The following is a 23,107-nucleotide window of genomic DNA, read 5'->3' on the forward strand; positions in this document are numbered from 1 at the left end:
TATTTAAACTCTGGCCAGACTGTGGATGTCCTGAAGAAGGTGTCCCTTCTTTGATGGCCTCGATCCATTAGTTGAGGTCTCAACTGCTGCATATATAAACGCCTCAGTTCATTAGTGAGTCTCGCCCCCAACATCGCTCGATTCTCAACTCGGAAAAGGGTTTACGGGTCTCTGCGGTTCTCTATTCCAACAGTTGCTGCGGTCGCCTTTGAGGCATGAAAGTGCGTGAAAGTGTCATAAGCCAGGGAAGTGGGAAGCAGAGGTAATGGGTTTTATGACAGACCACAGTAATGCGGCTTCAGAAACGACTGCCATTTGGGGCATAGTTGGGTTGCTATTTGTGGGTTTTGCTTAAAAATTAATGATGTTTTAATCGATTTTGAAGAGAACTTTGAAGAGATTCCCTAGAGAAGCAGTGGATAATGAACTGAAACTGAAACCCTATTAAAAGTAGGCTTTGGAAACCCCCAATCATATTCGAATCGCAGTAACTCCTGCAAACTTCAATCAAATTCAGTCACAAATCATAGATCAAAATTCAACAAACGCTCTTTTCATTAGCAATATTTTCCTTGGACTGTGTGCCCAGTGTTTGTGCCAACAGAAGTGGCATCCTGTTAGATTAATGGGTTCAGTCGTCAGTCAACTGCAGCCCCCTGCTCTGTACGTGAACATGAACAGTTCCCAGGCGGAGTTTGTGCGCGAGACGATCAGCAATCACAAGGTGGTGATCTTCAGCAAGAGCTATTGCCCCTACTGCAGCATGGCCAAGGAGCAGTTCCGCAAACTGAATGTGAACGCGACGGTGATCGAGCTGGACCAGCGCGACGACGGCAACGAGATTCAGGCGGTGCTCGGCGAGATGACGGGGGCACGTACTGTGCCGCGCTGCTTCATCGATGGCAAGTTCGTGGGAGGCGGTACCGATGTGAAGCGCCTCTACGATCAGGGCATACTCCAGAAGTACTTCCAGTGATCCACTTTCAAGGATACTGCTGCTTTTTCACCACTTAAACTACGTTTCATCGAATAAATACTCCAAGTTTTTCGCTTCTTCAAATGCATGTATCCCTTTAAAGAGTGCCTTTGCTATATCTTCTTGGTACACAGCAAAAGAACAACAAGGCATGAGGTAGGTAGGAGGTAGGCAGGAGATGGGTAAAAATGCCTTTTATCTGCTCAATATGGCGCTCAAGTTGTTCCTGAAAGGGATCACAACGAATCGGGGGTGTGTCTGGGCCAGGGAGACAATTATGCAGTGAATGCTGAAAGGCAAAGAAGGACTCCGGACAGGGAGACAATTATGCAGTGAATGCTGAAAGGCAAAGAAGGACTCCGGACTCGGGCTGACTGCGCTTTCTTTGCAGCTGCACACCTGCCTGCAGTCGGGGCATTATTTCGTTCCCCATTGTTGTCCCGGATAAGTTTTAATACCCATTTGCATATGAAAAATTGAAAGCATCAACCCAGGAAGCGGCATCCAGAGGTCAAGGCTCTGAGCAATACTCTCAGAACAGTAAATTTCAAAGGAAAAGGATGTGGAATGGAAGATGGGGAATTATGTGTATGGATTGACTGGATTGACTTAGAATCCAGCCACGTCTTTAGAAAAATATCTCATTCTTTGCGTTGCAAATATCTGGGTAAAATTGAAATACTTGTAGTCCCCAAAAGCAAAGAGAAATCCCTCAATTGATTGCATTTTATATACGAGTATTCTGCCTTTCTTAAAGACGACATAAAATTGCTAGCAATTTGTTTTGTCGTTTTCGTAAATGGTTTTCCCTATATCTACTATTTGAAAATTACCTTACAATGTCAAATTACTGACACACACATGAAAGTTGCTCAGGAATATCGCCTGGGCAGGTGCAGATAAACGGTTAAAAAACGCCAGAGTACACGTGTCGTATGCGTAATTTGGCTCATCGATTGTTTTTTTGGTTCGTTCTTTGGGGTTAAATCGCGCGTAAAACCAGCAGCAAGGATTGATTGTGGAAAATGGAGAGCAATCAGGGTTAAACCTCATGCCAGAGTCATGCCATTGAATTTGTAAAAAGCAAACGGGCTTGCAATTGTAATTGGAATAAGATTCCTTGAATTGATGGGTGAAAGGTATTAATCAAAAAATCAACTAAATTTGTACATATGTATGCATCTACTATCAATATTTGATCAATCGCTTTATGATTTACCGCACCTATGATCTCATTATTGTATTTCCTGGCCACTGCTCCTTAAGTTTTCCGTCTCTTTCCTCTTTTCATAGCCATGGCTTTCCCGCACATTTTGGACACTCCCTGGAAAGTGTTCACTCTCCCTCTCGAGCACAGTTAACTTTATATGCAACTAACCCTCGCCAGAGCCAAAAGTCCCTACAATGTTGCTTGCATATATTACATTTCCCTGTGATGTCCCTCAACTTAGTAAGGGAGTGATACGTTTTGGCAGAAAAACTAACACATTGATAAGTGCCTGATACCGGTTACTAATAGATGGGATTTTTAAACGATACTCTAATCATATGATAGCTATAACTTTGAAAATAATGGTTCCAACCGATTAATTTTCGTTAAAATTCTTGGTAAACCTGCTCCTGCTCAGTTCTTGACGGGATTTCCGCTTCTGAAGATCCTTCTAATTTTGTTGTATTAGGTATTCTACTCTTCAGCTAGCCCGCTTTTACATCTAAAATTCTGTAGTTGTTGGACTTATCCAGCGTGAAAGCTTGTTTTGGCCACCAACACGAAGAGCATTTACAACTGAAATGGAATGGAAATTTTTTTATGATCCCCAGGCGCTTGGCCATAATTTTGTTCCTTTTTTTCTGCTGTGGCAGAAGGGGCACTCAAAAAAAAAATATTTAACAGTGGCATATAACTTTGTTTTAATTTGTTGAAGGATGAGTGCAATTGCCACTGACGGACTGACGAAGCGACCGGTTGGACGTAGGGGTCTCCCGTATCTGTGTGCCCCAATAAAAAATGCATTTGGCAGTTTGATTGCGCTATTATCTACTTGGCAGATCCGTCCACGCCGGAGTAACATTGTCGCTCCGACTTTAATGTCCAGAGATTTAATGCAGTGAAATTTTGTAATGGCTAATTTAATAGGGCGTGGCCGCACAATGTATCTCCAGAGGGAGACCATTCAATCTCCCAATTATCAGAGCGTTAGGTTTTCTATTGTACAAAGAAAATATCTAAAAATTTATTAGAATTCCCTCCTGGCAGAAAAGTTGCTCGTTTTCGTGGCATCTCTCTTGCCTTTGGCCTCTTGCCACCTAAGTTTTGTGGCAACCAGACCCTGGCTAGACCAGCCATATATCATATAGTTGCCCTCCGAACGCTGTCTGCCTCGATGCATGCGCATGTGTGCATCTGTGTCTGTGTGTTTGAGTATCTCTGCGTGTGTGTATCTGTGTGCAATGCAGCTCCTCCTTCGCCTGTGATAGACGATTTATTAAGCGTTTTATTATTAGTTTTCTCGCTTGGTGGCTTTTGTGGCATTTTTGATTACAAATTCCGGGCATCAAGTGTTGTAATTATCAAACGAGGGGGAACGTTGTGAGTTGCTGCGGACACCGCAACTCTACGGTTATACCCGATACTAAGTCAGTATAACTCTCCTCCGGCAGACGCCGCTAATATTAAACGACACGACAAAGAGTGCGTGCGAGAGAGACAGAAAATCAGTCTGAGCGTGACGTCGGGCGCTGCGTAGCCACTGAAAATTGATTTCTTGCTTTTGGCTACAAAAATGATCTGATCTGATCCAGATTCGGCAATCTGATAGATATGATCATTATCTATAGTTCTGCGTTTTTAGTTTTCTCGAATGTGCAATATTGTGGATGCAACAGATTTTCGTCTTTTGTGGGGGCGGAAGGGGGGTGGTGCGAAATTCTGAGATATACATTTTATAGTGAGATCTAACAGAAGTGCGGATACCAAATTTGGTTACTCTAGCCTTAATAGTCTCTGAGATTTGTGGATGCCCCAGATTTTCGTCCTTTGCGGGGGCGGAAGGGGGTGTGGCGAAATTTGGACACGAAACGGTCAAGGTCCGATATCACAGGAGTGTGGATAACAAATTTGGTTGCTCTGGCTCTTATAGGTTCTGAGATCCTTGAACTCATATTTTGCAATTGACAAAACCGACCATGAAACCTGTGTGTTAGAGAGAGACAGAGCGAGAAAGAATGAAATTGTTTTCTTGATTCTGGCTAAAATCATTATACGATCTGGTTCAGATTTTGCACTGTAGAAGATATGGTCATCCTCACCGATTCTGCGTTTTTGGTTATATCGTATCTTTAAAAATGTGGATGCCACAGATTTTCGTCCTTTGTGGGGGCGGAAGTGGGCGGGGCGAAGTTTTGAAATATTTTTGTAGCAGTGACATATCACAGAAGTCTGGATCCAAAACATCGTTGCTCTAGCTCTTATAGTCTTTGAGCACTAGGCGCTGAAGGGGACGGACGGACGGACGGACGGACGAACGGACGGACGGACGGACGGACGGACGGACAGACGGACAGACAGACAGGGCTCAATCGACTCGGCTATTGATGCTGATCAAGAATATATATACTTTATGGGGTCGGAAACGATTCCTTCTGGACGTTACACACATCCCCTTTTACCACAAATCTAATATACCCCAATACTCATTTTGAGTATCGGGTATAAAAAGACCAACCGAGTGGAGCGGGTATTCCATTGTTGGAGATTCTTTTTGCGGTTTCCGAGAGATATAGATTGAGGGTTTAATAAATTTGCTTCACATCTGCTTCTGGTTTGGGCGACTTTAAATGGTATCTAATTTTGGCTTTGAATAATTACTGAATGGGTTCCCAAAACTCGTTCAATGATCCATCTAATGACATCCCATCAAGCTAAACGACTCTTCCCTGTAAGAGCGGCTTGAAATGTGTTAAAATTTCCCAAAACGACACTCGCACGTAACATGTCATGCCAACATATAATTATATTAGTGCCTGTATTTCTTTGTTTTACACATGCCATCCCCATACCATCCCCACATAGCCCTCATCCTGTGGCATTGCTCATGGAATCGGACCTCCAGCCAGCGCTGACTTTGAGCTTGTCCAGGCCATGCTTTGGCCATGGCCATGCAACGGAGATCTTTTCAGGTTGATAAAATACAGCGAGCGGGTCACCAACAACAATCGGGGGAGGCAACGCACGTGTTAACAAGGATGCGATACAAAAAATAAAGGAGAAGTAGAGCTAAGTGAGGAAATAAACCCTAGAATGACAGGAAATATGTGTGCGTGACATTGTTACTGTGGGTCTGGAACCGGAAGCAGCAGTGAGTGCCTCCTATTGTTGCTATTTCTGTGAACACGAAAGCAACAGGATATACAGAAAATATGCTACCTGGCTAAGGAATGCATTACAGCATTGATATGAAAAGAGAAAACCCCAGAGAACGACTGACATCGGGAGAGAGGATTCCGTTTTCCGAACTGCAATTATACCAATTAAGTTAACATAGAATGGGGGAGTAGGTGTTGCCACAAAACTTTAGCCTTAACTTTGAGCCTCGACCCCCTAACAATTGGCAGTTGCAATTCCCCTTGGGATGATCACCCCCGTAGTTTGATACCTTGCGATAGCGTTTTAGCTAAACTTTCAACTTTTGGGGCCATTAATCAATTAATTATGTATTTTATGAATATTGTAGGAGGGAGATGCAGTCGGGGGATACTTTGCCATCATCGGGGCGTTCCGAACGGAGCTTACCTTAACGCGACCGCATGAATATTTTAGCTAAATGTTTGGGGAAAGAGTTTTCCTGCGCCTTCAACAGCGAGCTGCCGTTGACGCAGATAATAAGTCGAGACGAGGGCCTTTTACCAGAGAAAAAGGGATAATGAGTTTGCTTCCAGGAAGTTGTTCATCAACTTTCTAAGGAATAAGCAATAAGAGCATAAAGCAGTAGAAAGGAAAAAAGGAACCAACTTTCCGACTAATTAATTAAATGCGCTATAAAAATGTTTGCTTCTGTTGGCGCTGGAAAAGTTTCAGCGCATTTACGGGGCTTGAAAAATGAGCGCCAAGAATGTTCCAGCACCACAGAGTGCAGGACGGGAAAGTGCTCAAGTTATTCGAAAATGTTTTCCCAAAAAAATTATGCAGGTGTTTGCCGGTTGGGGGGCAGGGGATCCCCATTGCCAAAGAGAGTCTTCTCCCCAAGTTTTTAATGAGTTTGCCAAATGCCGTGAAGTGCCGCGGCACTCGAAAGTTTCGACTCATGCGAACGTTAGTCACGATTAATTCCTTTTTTGTATTCGGGAAATTTATTTCAGGAAAAACTTGCTCATGCATGTTTTTTTATCGAAATGTTCTTTTGATAAAGCTCAAACGCAGCTGAATTTACGGTCGCATTCATAGGGACCGGCATGGGTACAGTCGTCTCTTGAAAAGTCTTCCTTCTTTGTGCAGTATCAACAGTGGATGATGCACAAGACGCGAGTACTACTATGGGCTTCTGCATACTCCATGTAACCCCTGTAACTAACACCATTTCGGTTGATTTCGGATTGGATCAGGTTGTAAGCAGTCTTCAACTGATTCATATGTCCAGTGCAGTTCCAGTTTCAGATCCATCATCTTCCCTCCCTCTTTACAAGTCGCTCATTTGTCAGCATCATTCACAATAGCTGTCAATGTCCAGGAACTCTGACCCTTAGAATCCCCCCACGTCATTCAATGCGTTCGTCATCCGAACTCCACCATACTCCGCATCCGACTCCCCGTAGATGTACGCACTCCATCACATACCTGCACCACACATTAATGGTCAATTTCATTTCGATTTGATTGTGTGCTCCTGGGTCTGACGAAACCAGACCTACGAACAGGCTCTTGCAAATTACCGCCGCCTCCTGTGGTGCGCGTTCGTGGCGCTCATTGAATTTCCACCCCAACCCCTTTTCGAAGGACCTCATGAGGGTTTGTCAAATTAGCGCATCGTTTGTTGTGTGCTCCTTTCTGGGGAGAAGGCATGCCACAAAACAAATTCCAGGAGAAAAACTTGTTCACTTTAAACCAAGTGCCTCACAGGCCATTTGCTTGCTCGGAGTGCGGAGGGCCCCATGCAGATTTCTATGCACGTTAAATATTGGCCCACGAATTTATTGTGTCAAGGGATAACTCATACATAAGACTCCAATTACCAATACCTCCATTCATGCTATACCATCAATTCCATTCTGCTAGCCAATCCAATCCAATCTCCTATCCTATCCCTTCCTGGGCACACATCAATGGCATCCACTTTGGTATCGTTATTTGATGGCATCGCACAGCCGTTGCCATTGATCAAACAAGCGAATGGATATTACTTCATCGAGTAAAATATTAAATACTTGAACGGAACGAACATCGAAATTGTCAACGGACAACCATCGAAACGACCTCAAAGTGGGGTCTGCTGTTTGGTGGGGTTGGGGATGGGTATGGTGTTGGTGTTGGTGTGCAGGTTGGCAGAGGGAGCTTGAAACAAAAGTAAATTGCAATAAAAGTTTTGTAATTGACAAACGGACAACAAACAAAACTCCACTTCAGTTGTCGTTTTGCTGGACAGCAGGAAGAGCAGCATCGAGAGAGGCAGCAGGGGGACAGCGGGAGGACAGCAGGCGAAGCATCAGAAACAGCAGGAACACCAGAGCCCAGCAACGGATGGTATGTGGTTTGGCCTGGAGGAGGATGGCAGTCTGTTTTTGTCCTAAACAACTGGCGCTCAAATCAACAAAAACCGATTTTGCCCCCGGAAAACAGGAAGCGGCAACAGCAGCGACAGCGTTGACAAAAACTGTAGGAGGCCCAGTTCGTTCCCTGCTCCAGTGGCTGGCCTGGATGTCTCATCATTTCGTATTGACTTTGAGTGGGGGCCGCACAAACGATTCACAGATTTAAGAAATAAAAGTTTAGTGCCCCAACAGGCAAAGCTGCCACCAATGCCAAACGGCTAATCCACACAGACGTAGACTCTGAGCACACACACACACACACACACACACATAAACACACCGAGACCCAGGAACAACAGGGAGTTGTACCCTCTGTCAAAGCAAACAAAAGACGCGTCTGTGGTTGCACCTCCCGTCCCGATTCCTGCCCGCTAGTTGTCGAACGCAAAATGTCGACGGTGGTTAGGACTTTGACTTGTTTGGTGCCAGCGACAGGATAGAATCAGAATCGGAATCAGGATCGGGATGGTTGAATGGCGGGGATGGTACTCGTAGGATGGTTGGATGCTTGACTGGGCTGCAGGGCTCATTGGGTACGAGTAAATAGACTCACTCGATCAGTGCACCAGAGGAGGGAAATCGGAGTTGAAACCATAGCAAAACAAGAGCAATCTGCTTAAGGTGTTGACTAAAGTTAGCCTTCGACTAAGTTACGTTAAGAGACTTACGTACTTACAAGTCATGCCTCTTCCTATACTTGTTTTTCTCTGTTCTGTTTGCAAAATGCAATTTAAAACAATTTGTCAAGGAGAAAGGAAACCAAAAAGAAAGCCAAAGAGAAACTTAAGCCGAAAATGTGAAAATGAAAATAATAATGAAAGAATGAATTATGAACTTCTATATACTCTACAGAGGTCCCCGAAGGACCTTACCACTTCCGCTCTCGCCCCGCCACAATCTCTCTTACAGTGTGGTACGTGAGTGGAAAGCGTAAGTTGTGTGGCATAAAAATGATTGTGTGTATGTTAAGTTTGGCACGCGGCACGCCTACAATAAACCGCAAAAGTCATAAGAGTGGGAGATGGCGATAGAGATATATAGTACATACATACATTCATACATCCATACATACATAGTTCCCCCGTTGCCGTTGCAAAAGTATGCAGCATATTTCACAGTTCGAGGCAGATGGCAGCAAAACAGAAAAGGACAAAACAGACCCCAGGGACGACAGTGTGCGCCAACTGTCAGCACACGCCTAGACTCATAGCGTTACTGTTAGTCACAGTACGCTCCCATCCACATACCCATGCCCGTCCCATCCTTTCAAATAGGGAGAGAATTTTGACTTATGAGCGCTCTGGGCGTAAGTTATACTTAACTACATGCCGCAAAAGTTGCCACAACTTTATTGCCATTTCATGTGCCATTAAACACAGCAGAGGGAAAGAGAAGGAATGAGTGCGTGCGAGTGAGATGACAGGCGACACCGAAACGGCCTGCTAATCTGTTGATAAATAAACAAAATGCACAACTTGATGGCTTCATTCCCCCACGTCGTTGATAAATGTCATGGCATTTTTACCTGTGCCAACAATGGCCACACTTTTTCACCATCCTTCTGCTCCAGCTTTTCCTCTTCAGTCATGCTGCTCACGTCGCTGGCACGCAAATGTGACCAGAGCCATTGAGAACGCGCTCTGTGGTTGTAGCTATTGTAATCCATCAGAGTCAGACAGAGATAGTAAGGGAGAGTGAGAGAGTGGCGTAATATTCAAATAAAGAATTGTCACCTTGACACGTCTGAGGCGTGCCCAAATGATTACCAATTTACCCATACTCCACGCTTACACTGTCCTCAACGCACTTTCGCTTCCAATATCTATTTGAATATCCGATATCTTATTTATTCATTGCTCAGTTCCATTCATTTTCCCGACTTGAAGGCGGCAGAATAGATGCATTGATTATCAGATAGGCTAGGATATTAAGGCCTTTCGGTTTATTAGCAAAGGTTAAAAAGCACAACTGTAGCGGCTCGATCGTTCTAGAGAGGGCTATTGCTCTAAAGCTTGGAAATTAGTCAGGGCTTACCAGATCCAATTGGCATTGACTAGCGTTAATAGGAAACTGTATAGAATGAGTTTAAATAGATTCAAGCCTTTCCAAACAATGGGTCTTGGTGGTATCCTGTTAGAATCTGCAGAAGTGCTATGTGAAACTGTACTGCGGATGCCGTACTTCCTTTGCAATCCGCCATATGTTGCTAATATTTCTATGCCAGTTATTCCTTATATAAACTACCAAAAAATCACCTTCCCTAGACCCCCTCCGCGCTTCGCAAGTAATTATGTATTTCCCAGTACATTTTTCCCCTAGTTTCCCTAGTAGCCTTCCATGGGAGTTCTCTATTTTGCATGGTATGAAATACAATATTTGTTGATGCGCGGGTAATCCTCGTCCGTAGTCCATATATCATGGCGTGTTTCTCTGTGCAAGGGGTCTCTGATTTGGTCATGGAAATTCATGTTTTAATTTAATGCAAATTGTACACTGATTATGCTGTCAGCCTCGATAGAGGCCCCACATACACATTTTAATGATATACATTTTAATACCGACTGTTCTGGGGAATGTTGGCTACAGCTTAATCATTTAAAATTTAAAATTGACATGTTAATGTATTATACGCCTGCTTTTGAAATGGCAATGCTTGCTCAATTACGAAATAGTTCACAATGCAATTAGATTGCCTCCCTTTAGGCCTCCCCAGCACGACTTTCAGCAACTTGTATCGATTGGCTTTGATTTTTAATAAGTTGAGAAAATGACTTTGTTGCATTTCAAATTTCATTTTGATGTTGATGTGGCACTTCCGATCAAAGTAAAATCCTTACAAATATATTGAGATATTCTTTGCTGAAAGGTTTGTTAAAGTAAATCTGAGTATAAAATTCATTAAAACAAATTCAATAGCACTCAAATCAATGCAGATTCAGCCGACTTACAGTCAGCAGCAGCCCGAAATTCAATTAATTATAAAAACTTAAGTGAAACCCCATACAGACACCCATGATGGCGTCATTATCAGGCAGTGGCAGCAACAGCAGGCCCTGCCACATCCGACAAATGCAATGCGGGAACATGCTGCAGCAGAAACAACTACGATAATGCTGCGGAATAGTCAAAATCTCTAACACACAACAGCTGGAAGACAATACGAAGGCGCAAACCCAAATCAACGGCAACATCCGTGGAGATGCGAGAGTGTTTATGCACATTATGAACAAGCATCGGTTGTACGGGACCCGCAGAGAGGGGTAGAGAGACATATATATCCACATATATATAGAGGGGCATACCTATCACATAAACGTTTTGTGCATTGCAAATCTGTTTCCCTGCTGCTGCCGCTATTGCCCCTGCTGGTGGCAGACAGCGCCCAGAATCCGGATGCGACCCCATTTCAAATCCATCCAAATTATGCACGAAAATTATGTGTGCGAAAGCGAAAATTTCCACAGACAAAATTATGGTTTTCCCAGTTGTTCTCTGGTTCTGCTTCTGCGACTACGACTGGTTTTGTATGGCTTATACGAATATTGCGCATACGACATGTGTTTGGCATATTTAAATGGGGCACAAGCCCAGAGGTGGAAAGAAGGGGTAGAGTGGTGCACTGCCATTAGCCCAATTTGGGCATCACTTTAAGAGAGACACAATTCAATTGTTTGCCTTTCGTCCAATCATTTGTCAAATGAGTTTTCAGAAAATGTCACGCAATGCAATTTTCTTTTCGCAGTGAAAGCAGGAGAAAGCCCCATGAAATAAATGATGCCGGAGCTTGCACTGCTCCTTTTGGGAGTTTTAGTGTCATATAAGTAAATCCCAGTGGGAGATAGAAAAATGACTGAGAACCGACTGCGAAAGTAAAAGTCCTGCAGACTATATAGACTCCATGCTCTACCCGCCATTATTACATTGTTGCATAAGACAGCCATCGTGGGGGGCTAAGGGGGTCGAGTGACTTAGACAGGCAGATGCGTGTGCGTCCTGCAGCCAATAAGTTGCAAGCAGCCGTTGCCACTGCAGCACAAATATCCTTGTCACATGACATTTATGCACATTCGTGTGTGTGTCCTACCTACTGCTGCACGTTGGCTGCAACTACAACTTAAAGCTTTTAATAAAAATGTCAAGTGCATTGAAGTGCATAGGGGGAAACGCCAAAGGAATGCGAATCAGCGAACGAGCGAACAAAGGTCAGCTGTGGCACCATTTAAAGCATGTTGGGAGACCTTTTCATCATTTTGAAGCATGGCATTTAACGTCATTGGACTTCAAAATTTATTGCAAGATCTGATAGTTAAGATTCCATTTAAAATAAAAAAAAACGAGGGGGAACGTTGTGAGTTGCTGCGGAGACCGCAACTCTACAGTTATACCCGATACTAAGTCAGTATGGCTCTCCTCCGGCAGACGCCGCTAATATTAAACGACACGACAAAGAGTGCGTGCGAGAGAGACAGAAAATCAGTCTGAGCGTGACGTCGGGTGCTGCGTAGCCAGTGCAAATTGATTTGTTCCTTTTGGCTATAAAAATGATCTGATCTGATCCAGATTCAGCAATCTGATAGATATGATCATTATCTATGATTCTGCGTTTTTAGTTTTCTCGTATCCTCAATATTGTGGATGCAACAGATTTTCGTCCTTTGTGGGGGCGAAAGGGGGTGGGGCGAAATTTTGAGATATACATCTTAAAGTGAGATCTAACAGAAGTGCGGATACCAAATTTGGTTACTCTAGCCTTAATAGTCTCTGAGATTTGTGAATATCCCCAGATTTTCATCCTTTGCGGGGGCGGAAGGGGGTGTGACGAAATTTTGAAACAAACTCGTCTCGGTCCGATATATTAGGAGTGTGGATACCAAATTTGGTTGCTCTAGCTTTTATAGTCTCTGAGATCTAGGCGCTAATGTTTTACTCTAAGCAAAGCCGGCTATGCTACGTGTGCGTTAGAGAGAGACAGGGCGAGAAAAAATGAAATTGTTTTCTTAATTCTGGCTATAATAATTATACGATCTGGTTCAGATTTTGCACTCTAGAAGATATAGTCATCTTCTACGATTCTGCGTTTTTAGTTTTCTCGTATCGTCGAAATTGTGGATGCCACAGATTTGCTCGTCGTTGCTCTAGCTCTTATAGTCTTTGAGCACTAGGCGCTGAAGGGGACGGACAGACGGACGGACGGACAGACGGACAGACGGACAGACAGACAGACAGGGCTCAATCGACTCGGCTATTGATGCTGATCAAGAATATATGTACTTTATGGGGTCGGAAACGGTTCCTTCTGGACGTTACACACATCCACTTTTACCACAAATCTAATATACCCCAATACTCATTTTGAGTATCGGGTATAAAAACATTTTTTTTTTTGCTGATATTATATCAAAATGCTGATGAAAAACTCAGCCCAATGGCATTGGCTCAGAGAATTTCCCTGCAAAGAAAATATTTGTTTTATCCTTAATGAAAAACACAAAGGGTTGATTAACTGTGACGCCCAGCGCCAGGAAGACCAAGCGCCGGCGCCACAAACACCACAACAATATCACTAGAAACACCAAGACAAGCCATGAAGACTAGAAAATAAGTATTAGTAGGATAAGTAGAACATAAGCGACAAATACATGAAGACCTGCCACATAAGAAATAAATATAAATAAACAAACAATAAAAGAGACATAAAACCAACCACAGCTGATCACCACCAATGGGCCCGTAGCACAGCCACCCACGGTCACACCCACAGCTGACCGCCCCAAGTGTGACCATAACCCAAGCTCCAACGGGCACACTATCAGCCGGTCCGTACAAACGCGTTAGGGACCCCTCAGCACAACGCGCTAGGGACAGACCGTACGATCAGCTGCTTTTCGGAAATAAAAGGGGCTTCGCCAGAGCGATCATCATCAGTTCGGCTCCGGTCAGTGGAGAGGTAAGCATCAGTAGCAGCCACCTTTCCCCTCATCGGAGCGCATTAACCCTCCGCAGCATTATTTCTCCTCGGAGCGCATTAACCCTCCGCAACATTATTTCTCCTCGGAGCGCATTAACCCTCCGCAACATTATTTCTCCTCGGAGCGCATTAACCCTCCGCAACATTGTTTCTCCTCGGAGCGCAATTAACCCTCCGCAACATTATTTCTCCTCGGAGCGCATTCACCCTCCGCAACATTATTTCTCCTCGGAGCGCATTCACCTTCCGCAACAGTATTTCTCCTCGGAGCGCATTCACCCTCCGCAACATTATTTCTCCTCGGAGCGCATTAACCCTCCGCAACATTACTTCTCCTCGGAGCGCATTAACCCTCCGTAACATTATTTCTCCTCGGAGCGCATTCACCGTCCGCAACATTATTTCTCCTCGGAGCGCATTCACCCTCCGCAACATTATTTCTCCTCGGAGCGCGTTCACCCTTCGCAACATTATTTCTCCTCGGAGCGCATTAACCCTCCGCAACATTATTACTCCTCGGAGCGCATTAACCCTCCGCAACATTATTCCTCCTCGGAGCGCATTTACCCTCCGCAACATTATTCCTCCTCGGAGCGCATTAACCCTCCACAACATTATTTCTCCTCGGAGCGCATTAACCCTCCGCAACATTATTCCTCCTCGGAGCGCATTAACCCTCCGCAACATTATTTCTCCTCGGAGCGCGTTCACCCTCCGCAACATTATTTCGCCTCGGAGCGCATTCACCCTCCGCAACATTCTTCCCCTCGGAGCGCTTTATGCCTCCGCGACCTCAACCGACACCGACCAGAAGACTACCAGGACCCGCACGCAACCATCCGCCACGTGCGGCCAACCCGAAGGACGACCCCGAAGGAAGAGCCAGCAGAAAAACACCCGCGCAACTACCAAACTTTGTACCTTTAAGAACAATAAAATTAACTCCATCTCTTTTGTTACCGCTCAAAGCCAGCCTTATTCTTGAACCACGAGACTGTCTTTCAGCTACCACACCCAGAGATCAAACAAATTTCTGTGGAACCCGGCGCGACGAGCAGCCTGGAACCTGCCCGAGCAGGTTGTGGTAGCATAAGAAGCATAATCTCAAAGGTCAAGATGGCAAAACAATGGATAAACCAAGCAACGAAACTGGAGTTACAAAACTATGGCGAGGAATTCGTATTGGAGAAACTGGATGGACTAGAAACCCAAAAGAAACAACTTTTACAATTTTTGGAGGGAACAGACCTCCAATACATATTCGAGAGAGGCTAGACCAACTAGCAAATACCCAAACACGAGGGAGAAGCCCGAGAACCAAGAGCCCAAGGCAACAATCACCAAAAGGAGTACCACAAAAACCAACAATGGAAGAGAGCCAAGGGGAGACCAGGACAGGCAGAAAGAAATCGCTATTTCCAAAACAGATAAAGAAAGGATCACCAGAAGCAGTAGCGATAATAGAAAAAATACGCAAGTGGGACCTGATCTTTACAGGAAAAGGAGGGCTGCTAGAATTCCTGAGCAGGATGAAGGAATTAGCAGAAACCTACGGGGTAGAACCGGACCACCTCGTATTCGCAATTTCGATAATTCTGGAAGAAAGCGCACTAGACTGGTGGCACACAAAGCCAGCGCCAGTCACATCATGGGAGGATGCAAAGGTCGGACTAAAAGAGAACTTCATATCCCCCAGATACCAAGAGGAGCTTGCAAAACAATTGGCAAAGCGAAAACAAGCGGAAACAGAACCAGTTCGAGACTATATCCAAGAAATAAGGAAGTTAATGAGGTTCGGAACCTACACAGAGCAGGAAAAACTGGAAATAATATACCAGAACTGCCGGCTGCCGCTGAAACTATACGTGAAGAGGAGAGAATTCCAAACGCTGTCGGAATTCATGATCATCACAGAGGAATTCGAAAAAATTGAGACAGATGCAGGACTCTCCAAGGTTAAAGGTCGCCAATGGAATTACCCACAAAACGACCAACAAGCTTGGCAAAGGACGCAATACCGACAAAGGAAATGTCAAAGATGTGGAAACTATGGGCACGAGGCCCGAACATGCAACAGGGAACCCGTACTGTACTGCTGGACCTGCAACAAACAAGGAGTACGCACAATAGACTGCTGCAGAAAACAACCGGAAAACACACAGGGCGCAGGACCAACCCGCGAATCTCCTGTGGCCCAAAACCAGCTGAGCGGGACAACACACAACTAATATTTAACAATAACCAACTTTTAGGACGGGCCAGGATTGGATCACAACTGATGGATGTAATCATCGATACAGGGGCAACAAGATTCATGAAAAACGAAAGGCGGCCGAAAAACTAAAAGAAGAAGGCATCGAAGGAGTGGAAAACAGATTTATCCGCCTCGCGGCTGGCAGCACTCGGAGAACAACACGGAGAATCCAACTAATAGTAGAACTAGGGGGAAAAGAGACCACCCAATCATTCCTAATCATGACAGGGGTACCAGACACCCCCATACTAGGAATGGAATTTTTAAAAGATGCAGGCACATCAATAACGTGCGGAGAAGCCACAGTAAACTTCAACGGGGAACCAAACCCAAAGAGAAAGGAGGAAAGCGCAAGAAATTCAGTATCAGAGCCGACGGACGAAGAAATCGAATAATGGATTAAAACGCAATGTGAGCAATGTTACGAAACATCGGATATTTCTGAAGGATGACAGACCAGTCAAACAGAGGTATTACCCAAGAAACCCAGCGCAAATGGAAATCATCAACAAAGAGATCAGCGAACTCATAAAGCAAGATCTAATAGAACCATCACACAGCCCATACAGCTCGCCGATTGTTCTCATAAAAAAGAAAACCGGAGATTGGAGGGTCTGCGTGGACCACCGACTGTTAAACGAAAAAACAGAGAAGGATGCATACCCATTACCACGGATGGACTTTATTCTAAATCAGCTTAAAGAGGCTAAATACATTAGCACGCTCGACTTAAAGTCAGGGTATTGGGAAATCCCTATGGAAAAACAGAGCCGACACTACACAGCCTTTACAGCTCCCGGGCGAGGATTGTACCAATGGAAGGTCATGCCATTCGGACTCACAACAGCACCTGCTACGTTCCAAAGAGCCCTAGACTCGGTAATCGGACCGGACATGGAACCATTCGCTTTCGCATACCTAGACGACATAATCGTTGTTCGGAGCAGAACCCAGCCGATTTGCTGCTTGCCAACTAGCACCTAATTCTTGGCCCTCAGCCGCTTATTTTGTTTGTTACTTATGTCTATGTCACTCATTTGTTTGTTAAAGCTTTGCGCTTGCTTGCCCTGCTAAACGCTCTCTGCCAGCTCGCTCTTCGCTATCTCCGCTTTGGGTCTGCCTACCGACGTCGGCCGAGCGAAGCTGCGCTTAGCGATCGGAGCGGCAATGTAAAGGGCAGGCAAGCCACACTTGCAATTTGGATGTCACGCATTAAAGAACATATCGTAATTTTATTTCTGCGCCGAGTTTTATTTAATTCGAAATAATTAGTCGGCCGATTGGGGATAAAAAACATTATCTCCACAATCGTAATTGGGCGGACGAAAGTTGAACACATGCAGAAACTACAAACGGTATTCGAACGACTACGGACAGCAAACCTACGCATTAACGCAGCAAAATGTCACTTTTTCCAAAAGAAACTTAAATACCTAGGACACATGGTGAGCGAGGAAGGAATACACACAGACCCATATAAAGTGGCGGCCATTAAAGAACTCACCGCACCAACTACACTGAAACAGCTGCACAGTTTTTTCGGCCTGGCATCTTGGTACCGCATTTCGCCACACCCCCTTCCGCCCCCGCAAAGGACGAAAATCTGGGGCATCCACAAATCTCAGAGACTATTAAGGCTAGAGTAACCAAATTTGGTTTCCGTACTTCTGTTAGATCTCACTATAAAACGTATATCTCAGAATTTCGCCCCACCCCCTTCCGCCCCCACAAAGGACGAAAATCTGTTGCATCCACAATATTGCACATTCGAGAAAACTAAAAACGCAGAATCATAGATAATGACTATATCTATCAGATTGCTAAATCTGGATCAGATCGAATCATTTTTGTAGCCAAAAGCAAGAAATCAATTTGCAGTGGCCACGCAGCGCCCGACGTCACGCTCAGACTGATTTTCTGTCTCTCTCGCACGCACTCTTTGTCGTGTGGTTCAATATTAGCGGCGTCTGCCGCAGGAGAGCCATACTGTGTACGCAGCAACTCACAACGTTCCCCCTCGTTTCTTTTGATTTTTCCTGCTTGCTTTTTATACCCGATACTCAAAATGAGTATTGGGGTATATTAGATTTGTGGTAAAAGTGGATGTGTGTAACGTCCAGAAGGAATCGTTTCCGACCCCATAAAGTATATATATTCTTGATCAGCATCAATAGCCGAGTCGATTGAGCCCTGTCTGTCTGTCCGTCTGTCCGTCCGTCCGTCCGTCCGTCCGTCCGTCCGTCCGTCCCCTTCAGCGCCTAGTGCTCAAAGACTATAAGAGCTAGAGCAACGATGTTTTCAAAACTTCGCCCCGCCCACTTCCGCCCCTACAAAGGACGAAAATCTGTGGCATCCACATTTTTAAAGATACGATAAAACCAAAATCTCAACCAGATCGTATAATTATTATAGCCAGAATCAAGAAAACAATTTCATTCTTTCTCGCTCTGTCTCTCTCTAACACACAGGTTTCATGGTCGGTTTGCCTATTGCAAAATATGAGTTCAAGGATCTCAGAACCTATAAGAGCCAGAGCAACCAAATTTGGTATCCACACTCCTGTGATATCGGACCTTGACCGTTTCGTGTCCAAATTTCGCCACACCCCTTTCCGCCCCCGCAAAGGACGAAAATCTGGGGCATCCACAAATCTCAGAGACTATTAAGGCTAGAGTAACCAAATTTGGTATCCGCACTTCTGTTAGATCTCACTATAAAACGTATATCTCAGAATTTCGCCCCACCCTTTTCCGCACCCACAAAGGACGAAAATCTGTTGCATCCACAATATTGCAGATTCGAGAAAACTAAAAACGCAGAATCATAGATAATGACCATATCTATCAGATTGCTGAATCTGGATCAGATCAAATCATTTTTATAGCCAAAAGGAACAAATCAATTTGCACTGGCTACGCAGCCTCCGACGTCACGCTTAGACTGATTTTCTGTCGCTCTCGCACGCACTCCTTGTCGTGTCGTTTAATATTAGCGGCGTCTGCCGGAGGAGAGCCATACTGACTTAGTATCGGGTATAACTGTAGAGTTGCGGTCTCCGCAGCAACTCACAACGTTCCCCCTCGTTTTAATTTCGTATTTTGTCTGTTCTATCCGCAACAAAGTAACCCGGTCGGCTGAGAAACCACTGACCTCAGCTACACTTGGCTACAGAGAAGGACAGGCACAAGTGAGAGAGCCAGGTTGATTTTGTTTAATTAATTGTGGGGCACGTTTGAGCAGTGCTTTTGTGTGTTCGGGGGAGGCGCAGCGAGGCAAACATTTGTTTTAATTATTATGAAATGCAAATTGCATAATTAAAAATGTTAAATTCATTTTAATTTTTAATTACAATTAATTTGAGGCCGCCTGCTGCAGAGAGTAAAATGATTTCCCATGAAACGAAATGAAAGATGTAAATCGGGGAAATGAGTGTGTATGGATGGTTTAATTGGTATCCGCGAAATGCCCATTAAACAGAGGAATCCCTGATCCTATACACATAGAAATCATGGCAAAAATTGGAAATTGCCTTGAAAAATCCTCTTATCAAAGTGATTTTTCGCAGCACTGCCCAATGCTTGATGATGGATGGTGCATGTGAAGCAATCAAATGGTCGTAATGTCATCCACACCCGCCATAAGTGGATACACACACACACACAGTAGCACAGGACACACAACCACTCACATATGACAGGAAACGAGGAGTAGGACGAAGGATGATGATGATGAGTCACTTTCGTCACGAAGCTATTTTTCCGCTTGATTACACGATAAATGAAAATCAAACGTTTGATTGCTTAATGCCATGGACTTAGGGTCATCTGCAACACCACCTACCAAAGCCACTACCCACTCCAGAACTCCAGAAGGGTTGCAACTTTGCGAAAGTATAAGCGTCCAGAGGGATAGAGGTAGTGGACGAGAGAGAGAGAGGGAGTCACATGGCAGAGGCAACATTTCAATTATTTATATGCTCGTTTGTCGCCTCTTCTTGCACCACCCCCTAAGCATTGGGGTTGGGACATGTCTGAGTGTCTGTGCACGTGTCTGATAACCCAATGGATGCTCCAACACTTGACTGCTTTCTCTCACTTCTATTACCACTTCCACTTCTATCTCCAGTTATCATTTATTTCCTTTGGACTTTGACTGATTTTCTGATAGTTGAGTGCGTTCTCTGGCCACAGTGAGAGCTTAAAGTTATTGCCCAGTTCCAGTCCAACACCTCTTTGAAGGAGCGTTGAGGTTGTATGTTGCTTTCGTACTTTGATTGATTTGTTAATCTCAAAGCGAAATACAAATTAAAAGCTTTTTGTTTTGCCACGAGCCCAAGGCAACCCCAGTGCCACTCCTCTGCAAGGACTCTACCTAAACCGCTTATGTTAATTAAATTTTTGGGGTTATTCGATGTACAAAGTTAAGAGCTTTCTTCACCCGCAATCAATCAATCAAAACAAGCGTCTTAGGGAGCGTCTTCCTAGTCCCATCTTGGGTTTGCTTTTGCAACTAAGTTCTCGATGGAAATCTGCTTACATTTCTGACTCATTTCGTTTTGTGGGCTAAGTGGGGCAAAAAGGGTTTAAGTTAAGGGCGGCAAGGGGGCTTCTGTTGATTTCTATCCTACTTATTGATGAGGTGCCAGAGTCCGTTCCAATAGGAGCGGAGCAATCAATAACCAAATGCTGACTGAGACAAATTAGAATGTATTTTAGAAGATGAAGAATTCAAGATTTAGAAAAGAAATTCCTGTTAGATATATTCCTCTCTTATTATATCTCCTATTATATATCCTAAACCGATTTCCTGGTACCTAAAGTGTCTTAACCAAAGTTGGAAGCATTCCTTGCTCCCTTTTTCAGTCAAGTTCCTTTAGTATCACTTTTAGTTCCACTTCAACACCCTTACAACGCCCGAAGCGACACTGATAGCTTAACTCGGACGCAGACTCGACGATTGACACTTGATGAATGGTTCGCTGACTTTGAAAATCTCAATGTCTCAATGTCTGCGACACGTTCACACACCACTGATTTTCAAGTTCAAGCGAAAGACCTTAGATATGTGCACTTTTAATTTCAAATAGAGATATATAGATTAAGATAAAGATAGTAATATGTAGAAAAATGTACAACCTCCCTTTGGTTAATAGTAATATTTGGCACAATTTGATTTGGTTGCAGCCCATCTTCCATTTCCCGCAATTAACCCTCCGCAACATTATTTCTCCTCGGAGCGCATTCACCCTCCGCAACATTATTTCTCCTCGGAGCGCATTCACCTTCCGCAACAGTATTTCTCCTCGGAGCGCATTCACCCTCCGCAACATTATTTCTCCTCGGAGCGCATTAACCCTCCGCAACATTACTTCTCCTCGGAGCGCATTAACCCTCCGTAACATTATTTCTCCTCGGAGCGCATTCACCGTCCGCAACATTATTTCTCCTCGGAGCGCATTCACCCTCCGCAACATTATTTCTCCTCGGAGCGCGTTCACCCTTCGCAACATTATTTCTCCTCGGAGCGCATTAACCCTCCGCAACATTATTCCTCCTCGGAGCGCATTAACCCTCCGCAACATTATTACTCCTCGGAGCGCATTAACCCTCCGCAACATTATTCCTCCTCGGAGCGCATTTACCCTCCGCAACATTATTCCTCCTCGGAGCGCATTAACCCTCCGCAACATTATTTCTCCTCGGAGCGCATTAACCCTCCGCAACATTATTCCTCCTCGGAGCGCATTAACCCTCCGCAACATTATTTCTCCTCGGAGCGCATTCACCCTCCGCAACATTATTTCGCCTCGGAGCGCATTCACCCTCCGCAACATTCTTCCCCTCGGAGCGCTTTATGCCTCCGCGACCTCAACCGACACCGACCAGAAGACTACCAGGACCCGCACGCAACCATCCGCCACGTGCGGCCAACCCGAAGGACGACCCCGAAGGAAGAGCCAGCAGAAAAACACCCGCGCAACTACCAAACTTTGTACCTTTAAGAACAATAAAATTAACTCCATCTCTTTTGTTACCGCTCAAAGCCAGCCTTATTCTTGAACCACGAGACTGTCTTTCAGCTACCACACCCAGAGATCAAACAAATTTCTGTGGAACCCGGCGCGACGAGCAGCCTGGAACCTGCCCGAGCAGGTTGTGGTAGCATAAGAAGCATAATCTCAAAGGTCAAGATGGCAAAACAATGGATAAACCAAGCAACGAAACTGGAGTTACAAAACTATGGCGAGGAATTCGTATTGGAGAAACTGGATGGACTAGAAACCCAAAAGAAACAACTTTTACAATTTTTGGAGGGAACAGACCTCCAATACATATTCGAGAGAGGCTAGAACAACTAGCAAATACCCAAACACGAGGGAGAAGCCCGAGAACCAAGAGCCCAAGGCAACAATCACCAAAAGGAGTACCACAAAAACCAACAATGGAAGAGAGCCAAGGGGAGACCAGGACAGGCAGGAAGAAATCGCTATTTCCAAAACAGATAAAGAAAGGATCACCAGAAGCAGTAGCGATAATAGAAAAAATACGCAAGTGGGACCTGATCTTTACAGGAAAAGGAGGGCTGCTAGAATTCCTGAGCAGGATGAAGGAATTAGCAGAAACCTACGGGGTAGAACCGGACCACCTCGTATTCGCAATTTCGATAATTCTGGAAGAAAGCGCACTAGACTGGTGGCACACAAAGCCAGCGCCAGTCACATCATGGGAGGATGCAAAGGTCGGACTAAAAGAGAACTTCATATCCCCCAGATACCAAGAGGAGCTTGCAAAAAAATTGGCAAAGCGAAAACAAGCGGAAACAGAACCAGTTCGAGACTATATCCAAGAAATAAGGAAGTTAATGAGGTTCGGAACCTACACAGAGCAGGAAAAACTGGAAATAATATACCAGAACTGCCGGCTGCCGCTGAAACTATACGTGAAGAGGAGAGAATTCCAAACGCTGTCGGAATTCATGATCATCACAGAGGAATTCGAAAAAATTGAGACAGATGCAGGACTCTCCAAGGTTAAAGGTCGCCAATGGAATTACCCACAAAACGACCAACAAGCTTGGCAAAGGACGCAATACCGACAAAGGAAAT

At 44.7% G+C, this 23,107-nt stretch overlaps 1 protein-coding gene across 1 annotated transcript; it reads left to right on the forward strand.

Moving 5' to 3' along the window:
• Positions 1 to 482: 482 nt before the first annotated feature.
• On the forward strand, positions 483 to 1,072 carry LOC117193535 (glutaredoxin-C4-like). The gene has a single exon (XM_033398281.1). The coding sequence runs from the start codon at positions 626 to 628 to the stop codon at positions 974 to 976; it is 351 nt and encodes a 116-aa protein (XP_033254172.1). The 5' UTR covers positions 483 to 625; the 3' UTR covers positions 977 to 1,072.
• The last annotated feature ends 22,035 nt before the right edge of the window (positions 1,073 to 23,107 follow it).

This window comes from Drosophila miranda, assembly GCF_003369915.1.
Source record: "Drosophila miranda strain MSH22 chromosome Y unlocalized genomic scaffold, D.miranda_PacBio2.1 Contig_Y2_pilon, whole genome shotgun sequence".
NCBI lineage: Eukaryota > Metazoa > Arthropoda > Insecta > Diptera > Drosophilidae > Drosophila > Drosophila miranda.

Bases quoted from the DNA above. Each gene is read 5' to 3' on its own strand.
- LOC117193535 (XM_033398281.1), top strand. From the start codon at position 626: ATGGGTTCAGTCGTCAGTCAACTGCAGCCCCCTGCTCTGTACGTGAAC.